The sequence below is a fragment of the Calypte anna genome, chromosome 8, assembly GCF_003957555.1.
Source record: "Calypte anna isolate BGI_N300 chromosome 8, bCalAnn1_v1.p, whole genome shotgun sequence".
Classification (NCBI taxonomy): Eukaryota; Metazoa; Chordata; class Aves; order Apodiformes; family Trochilidae; genus Calypte; species Calypte anna.
In genome coordinates this window covers 24,214,545-24,228,669 of record NC_044254.1, presented here as the reverse complement: position 1 = coordinate 24,228,669, position 14,125 = coordinate 24,214,545, and the positions used below count along the sequence as shown (strand labels likewise).

Sequence of the window (14,125 nt, the reverse complement as noted above, 5' to 3'; positions counted from 1 at the left end):
AAATTCTTTTCACAGACAAAGACCATAAAGCCAGTGGAAATTTACAACTGATATTCTTAGATGCACTCCTTTCAGAAGAGAACTAATTTTTGACTCGAGAGAAGTTTTTAGAGATGTCAGCCCCTGTTCATCCTGTAGTTCCATTTAGAATATATCAATAAAACTTATTTACATTATCATCTCAATGTGTTTTGTGGTCTTTAAGGAAGAATTCCATTGAGGGTATTCTATATTCTACATTTCATCTTATTTTGTGAAATACAGAGTTGCATCTCTGTTTGGCTCTCTTGGACTTGATCCCAGGTTCAACTGATGAAAATTATGTACATTCCAATCTGTTCCTTGGTTGTTTTTGTTTAAAGAATTTGTATAGATTGAAATGCAGCTGCAAGTGTATTAGTGATTTTCTATTGCTTACTTGTCAAGATTTTTATTGTGCGGATGAAAAATAGTATTTCAAAACCTGGCAGCATATTGACAAAAACAGAAGAGCACTTTGTGTAATTCTCTTTTGAAAAACTACCTCTTTTAGAGACAGAGATTGCCTCAGCTACTTCCATTCATATGTATCTTGATCGATAGATCTATTGATAGCTTTTAGCCAAGATTTAATTCTTTTTTCTCCTAAGTTCACCATGGTGCTCACTTTTCTGAATTAAGAAACTAGAATTAGGCTCCCATAAGCAAGGCATACAATATGCAAGTGCTCTAGGTGTAAAAGGAGGCATTTGACCTTTTGTTGCTAATCTGTGACAGGTGCAGGCTATTTTCTTCCAAATGGTGTTAATTTTCATGTGCAAATCCACCCCCTGAAACCTGCATTCTATATATCCACCACAGGGGAATTGGTGGTCATCATGAGTACTGTAATGGACAGCTGAGAGGGATAATCACTGATATTTCAGCACATTCACGCTGGCGACTGGGTTGTTTTTAGTGCACTTCTGTTTTCTCTCCTTATTAAGGGAGGCTGAAGTTAGTTATTCATTGCTGGGCCAAAAAAAAAACAAAAACCCACCAAAAAACCAACAAAAAGTGAGAAAGTTCATGTGCAGGAACAGCACATTGTTACAAATTAGTTTCCTTTACCATTTCTGGCAAACACATTACAAAGTAATCGCGCCCTGCGCTGAAGTGCACTTCCTCTGGGACCAATAACTGTAAATAAGCAGGGCTGCAAGCTGGCTGATAAGTTGTTGTTCTGAAGATAACAGTCCTTTTTAGCAGCCTGTTTGACCTTTTTCTTTATATTGCCTCAGGCTTGTCTGAGACCCTCAAGGTCTATTTTTCATCTGAAAATTCTCTGTAGGGAAGCACAATGTGTGGTTTAAGAAGATTTTAGGATTGCTTAACATATCTATATTTTCTAGTATTTTTTATGATAATTGTTAGAATGCTGCTTAGTAAGTTTAGCTTAAGCAGGTTTTCTTTCTTTGTGTAAAGTACACTTTTTATTGATGTAGGAAGCAATATAGATTAATATTTTATGAGGACTAAGTGTATGTTGCATGATGAATAAAATAGTAACATTGGGCTTTTTTCTGACTTTTAAAGAAACTTGAAACATGCTATTGACCCCTTTCACTATCCACATTTTGAGAGTGTTGCACTAAACATCACTCAGTAAAGCAATTTGAGCAAATATAATTAAGAATTTCAGCTTGAATGATTAAAAAGAAGTATGTCTCTTCATTTCTCAGTATGCTAAGAGTATTGAACAGAATGGTGACTGAAAATTGAGCATGTCTTAAAAACAAACCCCAAGGCTAAGTGAAAGTCAGTTTATGTATATTTGGGAATTTGATTTGTTCATATCTTCCCATCAGATAGGAAAGATCTGGGCCAGTATTTCTGTTAAACAAAATAATGATAGAACTTGCTCAACTAAATTCAGAGTGCATAGGAGAGAAAAATCCATAATGTTTTGTAAAGTGGTGGCTTGCCTAATAAATTGCTTATTTTGCTTTTAGGATGTAATCAGAAACAATCAGATAACCAGATGTGCACCCAAACTAAAAAAAAAAAAAAAAAAAGAATGGCAGTAAGTTCAGATGTTACTGCTCATAATGTTGTTGGGCTTTTTTCCATTGCAGATCATATTACCCAAGCAGTTCATTAATTTTAGATGCACCTTAAATACTTTATTAATATCTCATGTTTTATGATGTTATTCCCCACATATAATGCAAATCAAAAAATATGGAGATTGGTGCTTTAGAAAATGCTGTATGATCTCATAGGTCCAACTTCTGTATTCATGGAATGGAGTGGTGATGATTTCATGCAGGTGTGAACCCAAAGTAAAGTAAAGCAAAACTGATACTTAAGTAGTGTGAGTTATTTTGCTTTGATTTTAAAAGAACCTACTTAATTACCATGGTTATGAACAGACTTTCTTACTGACAACACAAATTACCAGAGTCACAATGGATGTAGAGTAAAAATTGTGCATGGAAAGTGACTCACAGTAGTTATATTGAGACTGAAACCTATTGGTAGGTACAATCCCAAAAGCAAAGGGAATGTATTTTATGATTGCACAGAGACTTCTGGGATATAGGGGAGACTTACTGTCTGACCATTCATTAAACAGTTTTCTCTCCTGCACTACATTTAACAAAGAAATAATAAAAGAGAAATTTTAAGGAACCTGATAAAGCTATTAAAAATAAGAACAGTTTAAAAGTTGTTTGCACTTAAGAATAAAATCTGTTAATTTTCAATGTGAAAGTATTAAAATAGTATAATGGTTAAATGGAATAGGGTAATCAATGCTTAATTCCTGTTTCATGGTTTCTAATGCATTTCACCGTGTTGTGCTATCAGAATAAAATTCTCACTCATGAGAATAAATCTATTTCCCATGATTACAGCAGTGTGAAGAAGATGATAAAGTAGTTAACTTTGTTTGTAAGATTAACACTGGGAAGTTTATATCCTTTCTTGGACACCAAAAAAAAGTTTTTCAGTGGCATTGTCAGTTTTCTACAAAGCATCTCTTAAAGCGAGGAAGTGTTTTGTTCTTACAGTTCCAGGCTTCTTTGTAGAAAAACTGCTTTCTTGTTTAATGACATTGCTGTGTGGGTTGAAATTAGGCTGACAGATTGTGAGCAAAGGCTGTGATATTACAAACAATAGTCTATTGAGCACGAAGAACTTGTTGAATTGGTTACCGAAGGCATTAGTGTTAAGTCCAGCCTATTTAGCATCTGGAAGACAGAGAAGAAATAGTGCACTAATGAAATGTAAAAATGATACTAAACTGCTAATAGCTGCAGGTGACTATGACAGCTGACATACTACGAAAGAGCCTAGCAAGAGGCAGCTCTGCAGACAAAAAGTACTGAAGTGAGAGGCAGTTCAGAAAAGGAAAATTACTGCAATGGGAGAGAGGTGAGTATTTAAATAAAGTATTACAGATAAGGAGAGGAAACGGTATTGGGAGTCCCAGGGAATCATGCACACAATGATTAAAATTAATGAGGGGTCTGCTTGATTTGAGATAGGTATGTATTTCTTCCAGAGGAGTGATTCCAGCATACCAGGTTTTCACCATTAGTGATTTCACTGGAATTGGGATAGTTCTCCAGTGCTTGTTTAGGGATCCTATGAATAATCTGAAGTAGTTCTGAGTGGGCCTACTGTCCCCCATACAATTTGATGTTGAAAAAGAGGCTAAAATGTGCAAGAGAAGAAATGAAGGCTTAATTTTTCTCCATTTTTATGTTTTCAGTCCATAATCTTTTAGTTTCCTATGCCTTTCAGTACAACTGTTTTACGATCCGTGAACTTAAAATAAAAATTTAACTGCATGTGTGTGTTTCTTTGGAAGTAATTAAATCAAAGTTCTGCTTCTGGTCTGTGCTGCAGGTGACTTAAACCATATCTGGAATTTCTAGGATCACTGGTAGGCATATATATACATAGTTGTGTACAAGCTGGACCTAGTCCACAGTCTGTTCTTCCAGGCTGCTACCTTGATCTTAGAGGATTCACCAGCATCTCCTGCACAGTTGAGGCTGAAGGGACTCTGAGCACCCACTCATTAGGTTTTCTTCAGAGAAACATTAACCTGTGTCTGTGAGGCAAGTGGGGTCTAACTCATGTGGCTTAGAAATTTAGAACTGCATGAGAGCTATTATTTTCCCAGTTGTCATACATTTATGACATCTATTAAAACATACAGTAAAATACCCCTTCAACTAAAGATATTACAGTGGAATCACTTGAATTTACCACTCTTACTTACTATGGATAATTATCTGCAGGAAGGAAGTTTCATATAAGATCTGAGTACTGTTGTTGTGAAGAACAGTCATGGGCTTGGATCCTGTGGACAAAAGTGTGTTTAGATGAGTAAGGGGCTTAAACCTAAAGCCAGGCAGATGCAGTGGGCTGACCTTGTCTGGTCACACCCACCCAACTCAGGACAGGTGGGAGAAAATAAGATTGAAAGAGCTTGTGGGTTGAGGTAATGACAGGGGCATCACCCAGCAATTACCATCACAGGAAGACAGACTTGACTGGGGTAAAATCAGTTTATTGCCTGTTGTTAGAAGAGGTTTGGATAGTGAGAAATTCATACGCCTTCACCAAACACTTGTTTCCCAAGATCAACTTTCTTCCTTCTTTCCTGACCCCCACAGTGAGCGCCATGGGAGCTGCGCTCAGTCCCTGAACATTTCCTCTGCACTGCTACTCCTTCACAGCTCCCCTGCTCCAGCTGGGCTTTCCTCAGGAACTCTGATTCCTCTCAGCAGAACCTGCTGCAGCTGGGCTTTTCTCAGGAGCTGCAGTTCCTGTCAGGAGAACATGCTCCAGTGCAGATTTCCTCAGTAACTCCGGTTCCTCTCAGCAGAACCTGCTCCAGCTGGGCTTTCCTCAGGAGCTGCAGTTCCTGTCAGGAGAACCTGCTCCAATGCAGCTGTCCTGAGGAACTTTGGTTCCTCTCAGCAGAACCTGCTCCAGCCCAGGCTTTCCTTAGGAGCTTTGGTTCCTCTCAGCAGAACCTGCCCTAGCCCAGGCGTTTCTCAGGAACTTTGGTTCCTCTCAGCAGAACCTGCTCCAGATGGGCTTTCCTCAGGAGCTGCAGTTCCTGTCAGCAGAATCTGCTCCAGTGCAGATTTCCTCAGTAACTCTGGTTCCTCTCAGCAGAACCTGCTCCAGCCCGGGCTTTCCTCAGGAACCTCAGTTCCTCTCAGCAGAACCTGCTCCAGCTGGGCTTTCCTCAGGAGCTGCAGTTCCTGTCAGCAGAACCTGCTCCAGTGCAGATTTCCTCAGTACCTCCAGTTCCTCTCAGCAGAACCTGCTCCAGCCTGGGCTTTCCTCAGTAACTCCAGTTCCTCTCAGCAGATCCTGCTCCAGCTGGGCTATTCTCAGGAGCTGCAGTTCCTGACACGAGAACTTGCTCCAGTGCAGATTTCCTCAGTAACTCCAGTTCCTCTCAGCAGAACCTGCTCCAGCAGGGCTTTCCTCAGGATATTTGGTTCCTCTCAGCAGAACCTGCTCCAGTCTGGGCTTTCCTCAGGAACTTTGGTTCCTCTCAGCAGAACCTGCTCCAATGCAGCTTTCTTGAGGAACTTCAGTTCCTCTCAGCAGAACCTGCGCCAGCCCGAATTTTCCTCAGGAAATTTGGTTCCTCTCAGCAGAACCTCCTGTAGCTCAGTTCCTCAGAGGGCTCCATATCCTTCAGGAGACACCCAAACTGCTCCAGCCCCATTCCACAGGGGAGTCTCTGTCCCAGCATACCCCTCCCTGGGACCTGATGCTCTTTGAATTGCCTCACTGTCAGTGTGACATTTTTGCCCTTCTTTAAATACATTTTCACCCTGGAGCCACCATCATCGGTGAGGGGCTGGGCTGTGCCCTGAGGTGGGGCTGTGGAACCAGCCATGATAGGCCCCGGGCAGCCCTGCTCTCTCCTGAGCCTCCTCTGCCAGCGCCTGGGACAGAGCAGATGACAATGTTTGTATTTGTCAAAGGTATTCTAGCTGTACCATATTATTGCTTTGTTTTGTTTCCCCCCAATGTTTGTTATGCTAAATGTATCCTTTCGGACAAGTGTTTAGGAATAGATTGCTTAGCACAACAAGGTTTTCTGCAGAGGGGATCAGTGAAGAGAATTTCCTTCTGGAAAGAGGAATGTGGGTAGAAAAGTAGATGGCAACATTAAAAATAGGCAAGATTAAAGTTGTTCAGTTTGTAAAGCCAGACACAATTTAGGATAAGGAAGAAGTCCTGCAAATATATTGATGGATAGTGTTTTTCCCACCCCAGAACAGCAAATCTGACAGATTTCTCCACTTGAGCTCTGGTACCAGTGAACATAGTGACTGAAATAGGGCAAGCTGAGGGAATTACATAACTATTTGAACCCAACAGTATATATCCAACCCAAAAATATATATCTAAGACCCCAAATATATCAGAAACCATAAACCAGGTCATCTTGCAGTGCTGTTTTTTAGTATGTGTAATTTAATATAGGAGCTAAAGTGTGGCCCTGTCTTACAAAACCTGGTGAGATGGGTTTTGGATTGGATCACAAAATGTGAAGTCTTATCTGATGTAAAAATAAAACAGACAGTCTAAACCTGTATTTAAAAATCTTGACACACTTCAAGGGAAAAAGGCCAATTAAGCAATTTAAAGGCACTTAGCAAGTTTTCTCAGTGCTGAACTCAATTTCTATAGCCAGTATGGTTGCTTGCTGAATGATGCCATAGAGGACAATGTAGTTCTGCCTGTATGTAAAAATATTATTCCATGAAATTCAGCAGGAAAAAGCTGAGGTGAATTCTTACAGCCTTGTTTGTGTCTTTGGAAGGAGGTGATAGTGGCTGTAAATGGTAGCTTTTTGAATCACAAAAGAGAAAAAGGCTAAGCCCATTGTGGGGAGAGAGGCTCAGAGCACCAGGCAGAGGGGCCAGGTGAAAATCTGGGAACTTCGATCTTCAAAGTGTTTGAACATGAACAGCAAATGAAAAGAAAAACTTCCATACAGATGGGGACTAAATGAGGTGCAGATGCATTATCAGAGAAGTGAAAAAAAAAAAAAAAAAGAAGGAAATAAAAAGATGTTAGGACACTGGAGTGGTCAGACAAGAGGGGGTAAAACATCAATGTGACTGAAAAAAATCCATGTATTTCTGGTGTGTTCATGTGCATGTAGCTTACTGGTATGTATTTTATTCTGTGATCATGATTAAGTCTTTCAAAAATAATTCTGAACTATTGTAAGTCTTATTATGCTTATATATTTTAAACAACAGAGATAGAAGGTTTTACAACTTTTTTTTTTTTTTCTTTTCTATTTTTTTTTCTTTTTTTCTTTCTTTCAGTTCCTGGATAGTTTATCACCCATTATTTAAAATGCATTCTTTTTCATATATTCTTGGCAGGTAACCTTGGACGAGTGGACCACATCACAGAGTTTGAGTATGACCTGTTCATTAGACCAGATACATGCAACCCCCGCTTTCGAGTTTGGTTCAACTTCACCGTGGAAAATGTAAAGGAATCACAGGTAAGTGATACTAAATTAGAGAGTTTCTTAGCTTTAAAAATTGCTTAATCCAGAATGTATTTGTTAAAGGAAAAAAAAAATGACTGTCAACTGTTTGTAACTAAAGATTTGTTGTAAAATGTAAATAAAAGCTGGAAATCACCAGGTTTTTCAGCTATCCAAGACAAGAAGTAATTACAAAGACAGTACAATATTTGCCACCTAATAGCAGGTATGTTAGTAATGACTGCTATAGATTTGTGTAAGCATGCAAAATCCAAATAGATGTGTTAGTATGTGAAAAGAAGCCTATCATAGCTGTTCAAGTATTACCACTCAAGCCTTCATTTAATACATGAAGAAGACTGAGTTAGTATTGCAAACAGGCATTACTCTAGTGACTTGTAGCAGAGGAGTTGCCTGCCAGTGTGTCCCTTGAGAAAGATGAGGTTTAAATGTGAACCAACTCGACAGGCAACTGTTTCACCTACTTTTAAAGAATTTTGTTTTGCAGCAAAAATAGCCCATGAGAAGCAAACTTCCTGGCTGTATTTTTTCTTGCCAAACTAATACATAAAAAGGTTATGTGCAAACTTTCCCACTGACAAATAGAAAAGGATTTAATTCTGCTTTCCATCCATACCTTGGGTTTTATTATGTCGTTCTTAGTTGATCATAATCAGACTGCCATTTTCACTTAATGGATAGAAAACATATTTAGAAAGAGAAAAAAAAAAAAGCCTGCAGAAGCTTAATATTTTTATTCCTATGAGACTAATATCTTAATATCCACCACTGTACCATTCCTGTTGCAACTAGAAATCATGAAATTGTTTATCTGTCTTCCTGGAGCCTGATAGTTTATCAGACAGACCCTTTTCCCTGCTGTGCCTTACTCAGCTGTGATCAAATTATATAGTCATGAGATGAATGGGAATCTGTCTCAAGGAGGCAAAGAAGATCTGGTAGAAAGATACAATATATATCTAGTGCTTACAGGATATTTGTTTTCATGGTTGTCTACATGAAAGAGAATGGTTTCACTATTAAGTTTGACTTGTGAGGTCTGTTTTTATAATGTGTGTTCCTATAATCTTTTTTTCATCTCTCCAATTTCCGCTAGAATGGGACCTGCATGAACGTAATCTAGTCTGGAACCTCTTTTAGGTCTTTGCACCAGTGGACATGAGCAGTATTAGTCATTGCAGCTCAGCTATATTAAATGAACATTGGAAATTGCTACCTCAAACACACTGTGTAATCTACTTTGTGAATTTTGATTCTTTTATTTTTCACTAGAAAATAGGAACAAGAAAACCATGCCTTTCAGTGTTGTGTTAAAACACTGCTCTAATATGCAAGTAACTTTGATCATATTATTTGTAGAGGTAGATATTTTAATAACTATATAAATAATTATCCATATAATATTATTTTGGATGTATCTTGGGTTTTTTTGATGTTCACTTCCTTATGTTACAGTTCAATCAGTAGCCTTTCTTTTTAAGTGAAAGCTGGTAAATTCTTCCTCCTTATGACTTGGACTTCTAGATCAGACTTTATATGTTGTCAGTTTTATTTTACAAGCTTTTAGCAAGGAAAAATAAAAAGAAAAAGCTAATGGCTTATATTTATGGAAAAAAAATAACCAGCATAGGATACCAGTGAGATGTAAAATCTGGTCTTTTAGTCCCTATATAGTTTCTAACTTGCAAGTCAGTTGGTCTGATAACATCTGAGCTGTGGATTTTTTTTATTTGTAATTTGTTCATTGAATTCAATTAACATCAATAGTGGAAAAAACAAAAAGAAACTGGTATGTTATATGTAAGGATTATAATAATGCAATGTTTACACTTGCAATAACCATGAAAGGCAGAATGAAGGAAATAGGATTTGCTGTGGAACACATGGTCTCATGGGCAAAGCCTCCAATTTCTCTAATTATATACGTGTCACAGGCTGCTGTCTATTTCTGGATAAAGCTCTTTATTGGGCAGGGTTTGTTTCCTATTAGCTTCAACCATGGCCCTTACAACACCATCTACACTTTTGCTAAATTCCTTCCCTGTGGACCTGGAATGAACAAATGTCATCACCAAATTGTATTTCAAGTATTTTAACTAGACATTGCTTCAGGTGCATGATTGCTTCTGAGCCAGAATCTCCTTAAAGGTTTTAGCAGCAGTAGTGGTTTGTTGGAGATCCAGGAGAGCAAGGGAAATGTGTGTACATGTGATAAATAATAAAAATATGCTACTGTAAAATACTGGGGGACTTTGCTGGTGAAAAGAGTGATTATTTCTCTTGGGGACCATAGCTAGAAATTCTGCTCGAGAGTTGACACTCACTGTCCCAGATACTGTAACCACAGTATCAAAATATTATCTTTGTCCTGGAAAATGTACTTTTGAGGAATTTGAGAAGAGGCAAGAGTTGAATACAACAAACTGATGAAAGGATTAAAAATATCTGTAAGAATTTTAATTAACATACCAATAAGTAATGCACATCTAGGCCACATGATATATTCTGTGTTTGTATGTACCCTGAACAACTTGGCTGCCTGATGAATCATATTCAGAAATGGTATTTTCACTGAGATTAAAAAAAGAATTTCCAACAGAAGGGGTTTCCTAATAGTGCCAAATTTTGTTCTGTAAGTGTTGATAAACACATTTGGAGTCCTTCATCACAAAGGTACTGACAAAATATGCCAAGAAGGATTGAGGAGAAGAATGGATTTTTGGCAGCTAGGATTGATCATTACTTACAGTTAATAAATCAATCCAGACTGAGGTCAAAATCAAAGGACCAAATGTTACTTCAAAGGCATTCTGTCTGTTACTTCAGTTGTAGCTGGACTGAGGATAGAATTCTGACTCCAAGATGTTTTGGGGGATCTTTGTTATGTATATTCATGGATCAGGAAAAAAGCTGTCCCACTCATCAGAAATTTAAACACAACACCAGGGTAAGACAGGTAATACCAGTGCTGGCTGTTACTATGAATGCACAGAGAATTGTAGAATTTCCTCATTTTTGTCCTTTGTTTTTCAGGAACTTTATTATTGGGTTTCAATTTTATTTGTTCAGGCCTCCTATTACTATCCTAAACCAACCCTGTGATCCTTAGTGGACAACTACTTCTTTTGTGATGTTACAGCTGTGATTGTCTAAAGATATGACTGGTGTGTGTCTAGGAAGAGATAATGTCTTTTGTTATACCAATTGATACATTTTGGAGAAGCATGGGGGAAGAAAACGAGGCTTAACTTGAGGCACTCAACCTTTTTTTCTCCTTAAGAATTTCTATTGTATAGTTAATTCTCACAGGAGCTTCCTCCAAAGTGAGTTGGAGTAAGGATGACATCAGAAGCAGTCTGAAGTTTAGAACAGGCCACTTCTTTACTTTCTTCTTCTCAAGCAGACTTTCTTTGCTTTTCTGTCATTTGGTGATTTAAGTTTCTGGTATTAAGATGCATTATAGCACCTTACAGTCTTCCCAGTTTACAGTTTTAGAAGACATATTTTCTACTGCTTATTTTCTTAACTGTGCTTTGAAAGCTACATTGCATTTACTTTGCTTTGAAAAATGGATGTATAGATGAGCATATGTTTTGATGAAGCACAGTTCTGAAATGCTGAAGACTTCTATAAACCATTTTCTGATGCAGCTTTTCCAAATCAATCTGAAATCTGTTTCCTGGAGTGTGTTTTATTACATATACCTTCTTATCTATGCTGAATTAGGCATAAGTCATTCATTGTTGAATAGTTTGCATTAGTAGTTTATTGAACTTCTTCTGGTCAGCTTCTGTAATCTCTCTGAATGGCTTTTTATATTAATTACAAGGGAACCACTGGATTATTTGAACTTTGCCTGTTTAGGAAGCTCCTGCCTGTTGCTCATCTTTATGTGCACTTCTTATGTTAAAATTTAGTGTGTGAGAGAGATAGTTCTACATCTTCTTGCATTTTGTAGTTTTATTCACCCTTTACACAGGTAGATACATTTTTTTTTACATATAAATATATTTTGTTTCCTCACTCCTTATATTTTTCTTGAAAATCCTATAATTTTAGGAGGTTAAAAGTAAAGTTTACTGGTTGCTGTGCACTTTCTATCCAAACACATTTAGTGAGTTAAAATTTAGAATGGCATACAGAATGAATAAGGCATCATCTTAGATGGTTTCACAGACGTAAGAGAATATAATATGTACAAGAACTTTATTACTGACAATACTTATATTGGCTTGTTGTACTCCACACAACAGTGTAACACAGCAGAATTTTGCTGGGTCTCACACTGAGTGTGGTGTTTGCTTCTAAGTCAGAATCATAAAAGCATAAAGCATAAGTCTGTGTTGCTGAAAATATAAGCTTTAAATTTTTATTGCTCTTACAAATCTGTTTTTAAGGAAAGATTTTGGTTAGCTTTTAAAATAAGCTTAGTCTCTAGCATATTATGTTTATTACAGAAGAAGGTACAGTGTTTTAAATTTGCTGTTTTTAGTAAATGTACATACCTAATTCCTTTCTTTTCTTTTTATTTGCTTACTAAATAGTAAACAATTAAAAGAAAATTTAATTTTATGTGAAAACTTTGTGGCAGAAATTTATTACTGTTAATGTCAGTAATGTAAAACATGGATGTAGACATAAAAGAACTTCAGGCAAATAAGCACAGGGTAATATAAATGTAACAACCTTACAGAATGGGCAAGTTTTAAATGTATTTCTGCTGCTGGGTTGATCTAACACCAAAGAAAATAATTGCATTTACATTTCATGCGAAGTTTTAAAGTTTTTTTTTTGGTTTTTTTTTTTTTGGGAGGAATAAGAATCTCTGGTACTAAAAAGAAAATATGTCTTTGGACTAGAAAGCTTTGAGATTTGAGCACTGGAGTTCTGGAAGCTTCTTTCTAATTGACCTTATCCTGTCATAAACAGAAACAATTAAAAGCAAGTGTCAGGTGACTGCTCATGGGCACAGAACTCTGTCATTGATTCCTTTTTGTTTTCAGTAGTCTCAGGAATTAGTACCCTCAGCAATCTGACAGGAATCCATTTTGTTAAGCATAATTGGTATGAAAAAATGTGAGTGATGTATTTCCTACTGTCTTAGCTACCAAATGATGTTTTTCTTTTCCTGTGGGTGAACTTGGTCAAGATTTATGTCTCAGCTTCATTTAAATCTGGTGGATTCATCAGTCATTATCATTCACTGTTTTATTTTGCCTTGGAGAAGGGCATATACTGCAGAAGTGTTGAAGCTAAATTTCTAATGTTTTACAACTTTTTATACCATAGCATGTGGTACTATGGGTCCATTATATTTTATAAGGAAAGGGCTTGAATTGCCTGAAATATGTATTAAAGAACATGATGGATTTTTTTTTAGAAGAGACCTTTAACTTTTTAAAAAATACTTTCACTGATGTCTGTGTTGGAAAGTTATAGAATTTTATTTTAAGTCAAAAGTGCATAGGGTTAGATGACATGTATAGTGATGGAAGTAATTATTTATTTACTGAGGAAGCCATATGAAATGTTAATTAAATAAGAAACAAAGTGGTGACATTTAAAATTGATTGCATGTTCATCTCAACATTTAAAAAAAGAAAAATCAATTGAACATACTGCAGTTTTGAAGAAAAATAATTTTTTCCATTTTGGAAACTTGTGCCTATATTGGTCATATGTAAAATTAGATTTAGAAATGATGATTCTTCCAAGTTGGAATCCTTACAAGTACATATAATTTTATTTTGGATCAATAATTCACTTGTGCTTGGAATAGACTGAGCCTGCATCTGAAGCTTTAGTTAAGTGCAATATAGTGTGCATCTCCATGAAATTATCCAAAGCTGTCATGACATGTATCATCCTTTGAAAAGTAATGAATACAAATAGCTTAGTAAACATAGACAATATTCAGCATCAGTAAAACAACTGCTGTTCTCATGACATATTCTCTCTTGGCAAGACAGTGTTAAATTCATAATCTTTTCTGTTCCAGGTGTCTTTAAAAGATTTTAGATGTCAATGTTTGGTAATTATTACGTACATACCATGTAGTTCAGATTTATCACTGACTTCTGCTTACAGGAAACTAATGGCCAGGTGTGTTTAATTTTCTATTATGGTGACATCTGTCACTCACAGTGTCAAAAACACATTATAAATGCCATAAACACAATCAGCACAGTGATGATCTTGATGTCAGTGATGTGACATACTTAGTTTCTTTCAATTTAAAAACTTTTCATTTATGATTAAATAACCCCTTTTTTAGTTTCACTATTATTTGTCTTCCATGCAAATATGCTTCATTCTGCTTTTATTACTGGAAAGTCTTTATATTGGAGTGCAGAAGCATAGAACTAAAGAAAAGAAACAATATTTACATGGAAGAGATAAATGTAAAATGTTTTAAACTTCCCTGCTTTTAGATTTTTTAAATCTTCCTTATGCAGAATGTTTTGTATTTGAGCAAGTTGAGACACTGTTCAGTAGTTGTTAGAACCTGAAGATAAACCAAACTGAAATACATGTAGGTTAATTCATGTTACTGGAAGAGGGAAACCATTTGCTCTTTAAGTGACAGGACAGAAA

General features: G+C 36.7%; 1 protein-coding gene across 1 annotated transcript in view; it reads left to right on the top strand.

Annotated features, from left to right (window-relative positions):
• The window catches only part of LOC103528584 (BEN domain-containing protein 5), a 571,072-nt gene that overhangs the window by 36,247 nt on the left and 520,700 nt on the right, over positions 1-14,125 (top strand). The window contains exon 3 of the mRNA XM_030455433.1: positions 7,401-7,525. Within this exon, the coding sequence (XP_030311293.1) occupies positions 7,401-7,525 (125 nt within the window). The remainder of the gene's footprint in view (positions 1-7,400; positions 7,526-14,125) is intronic.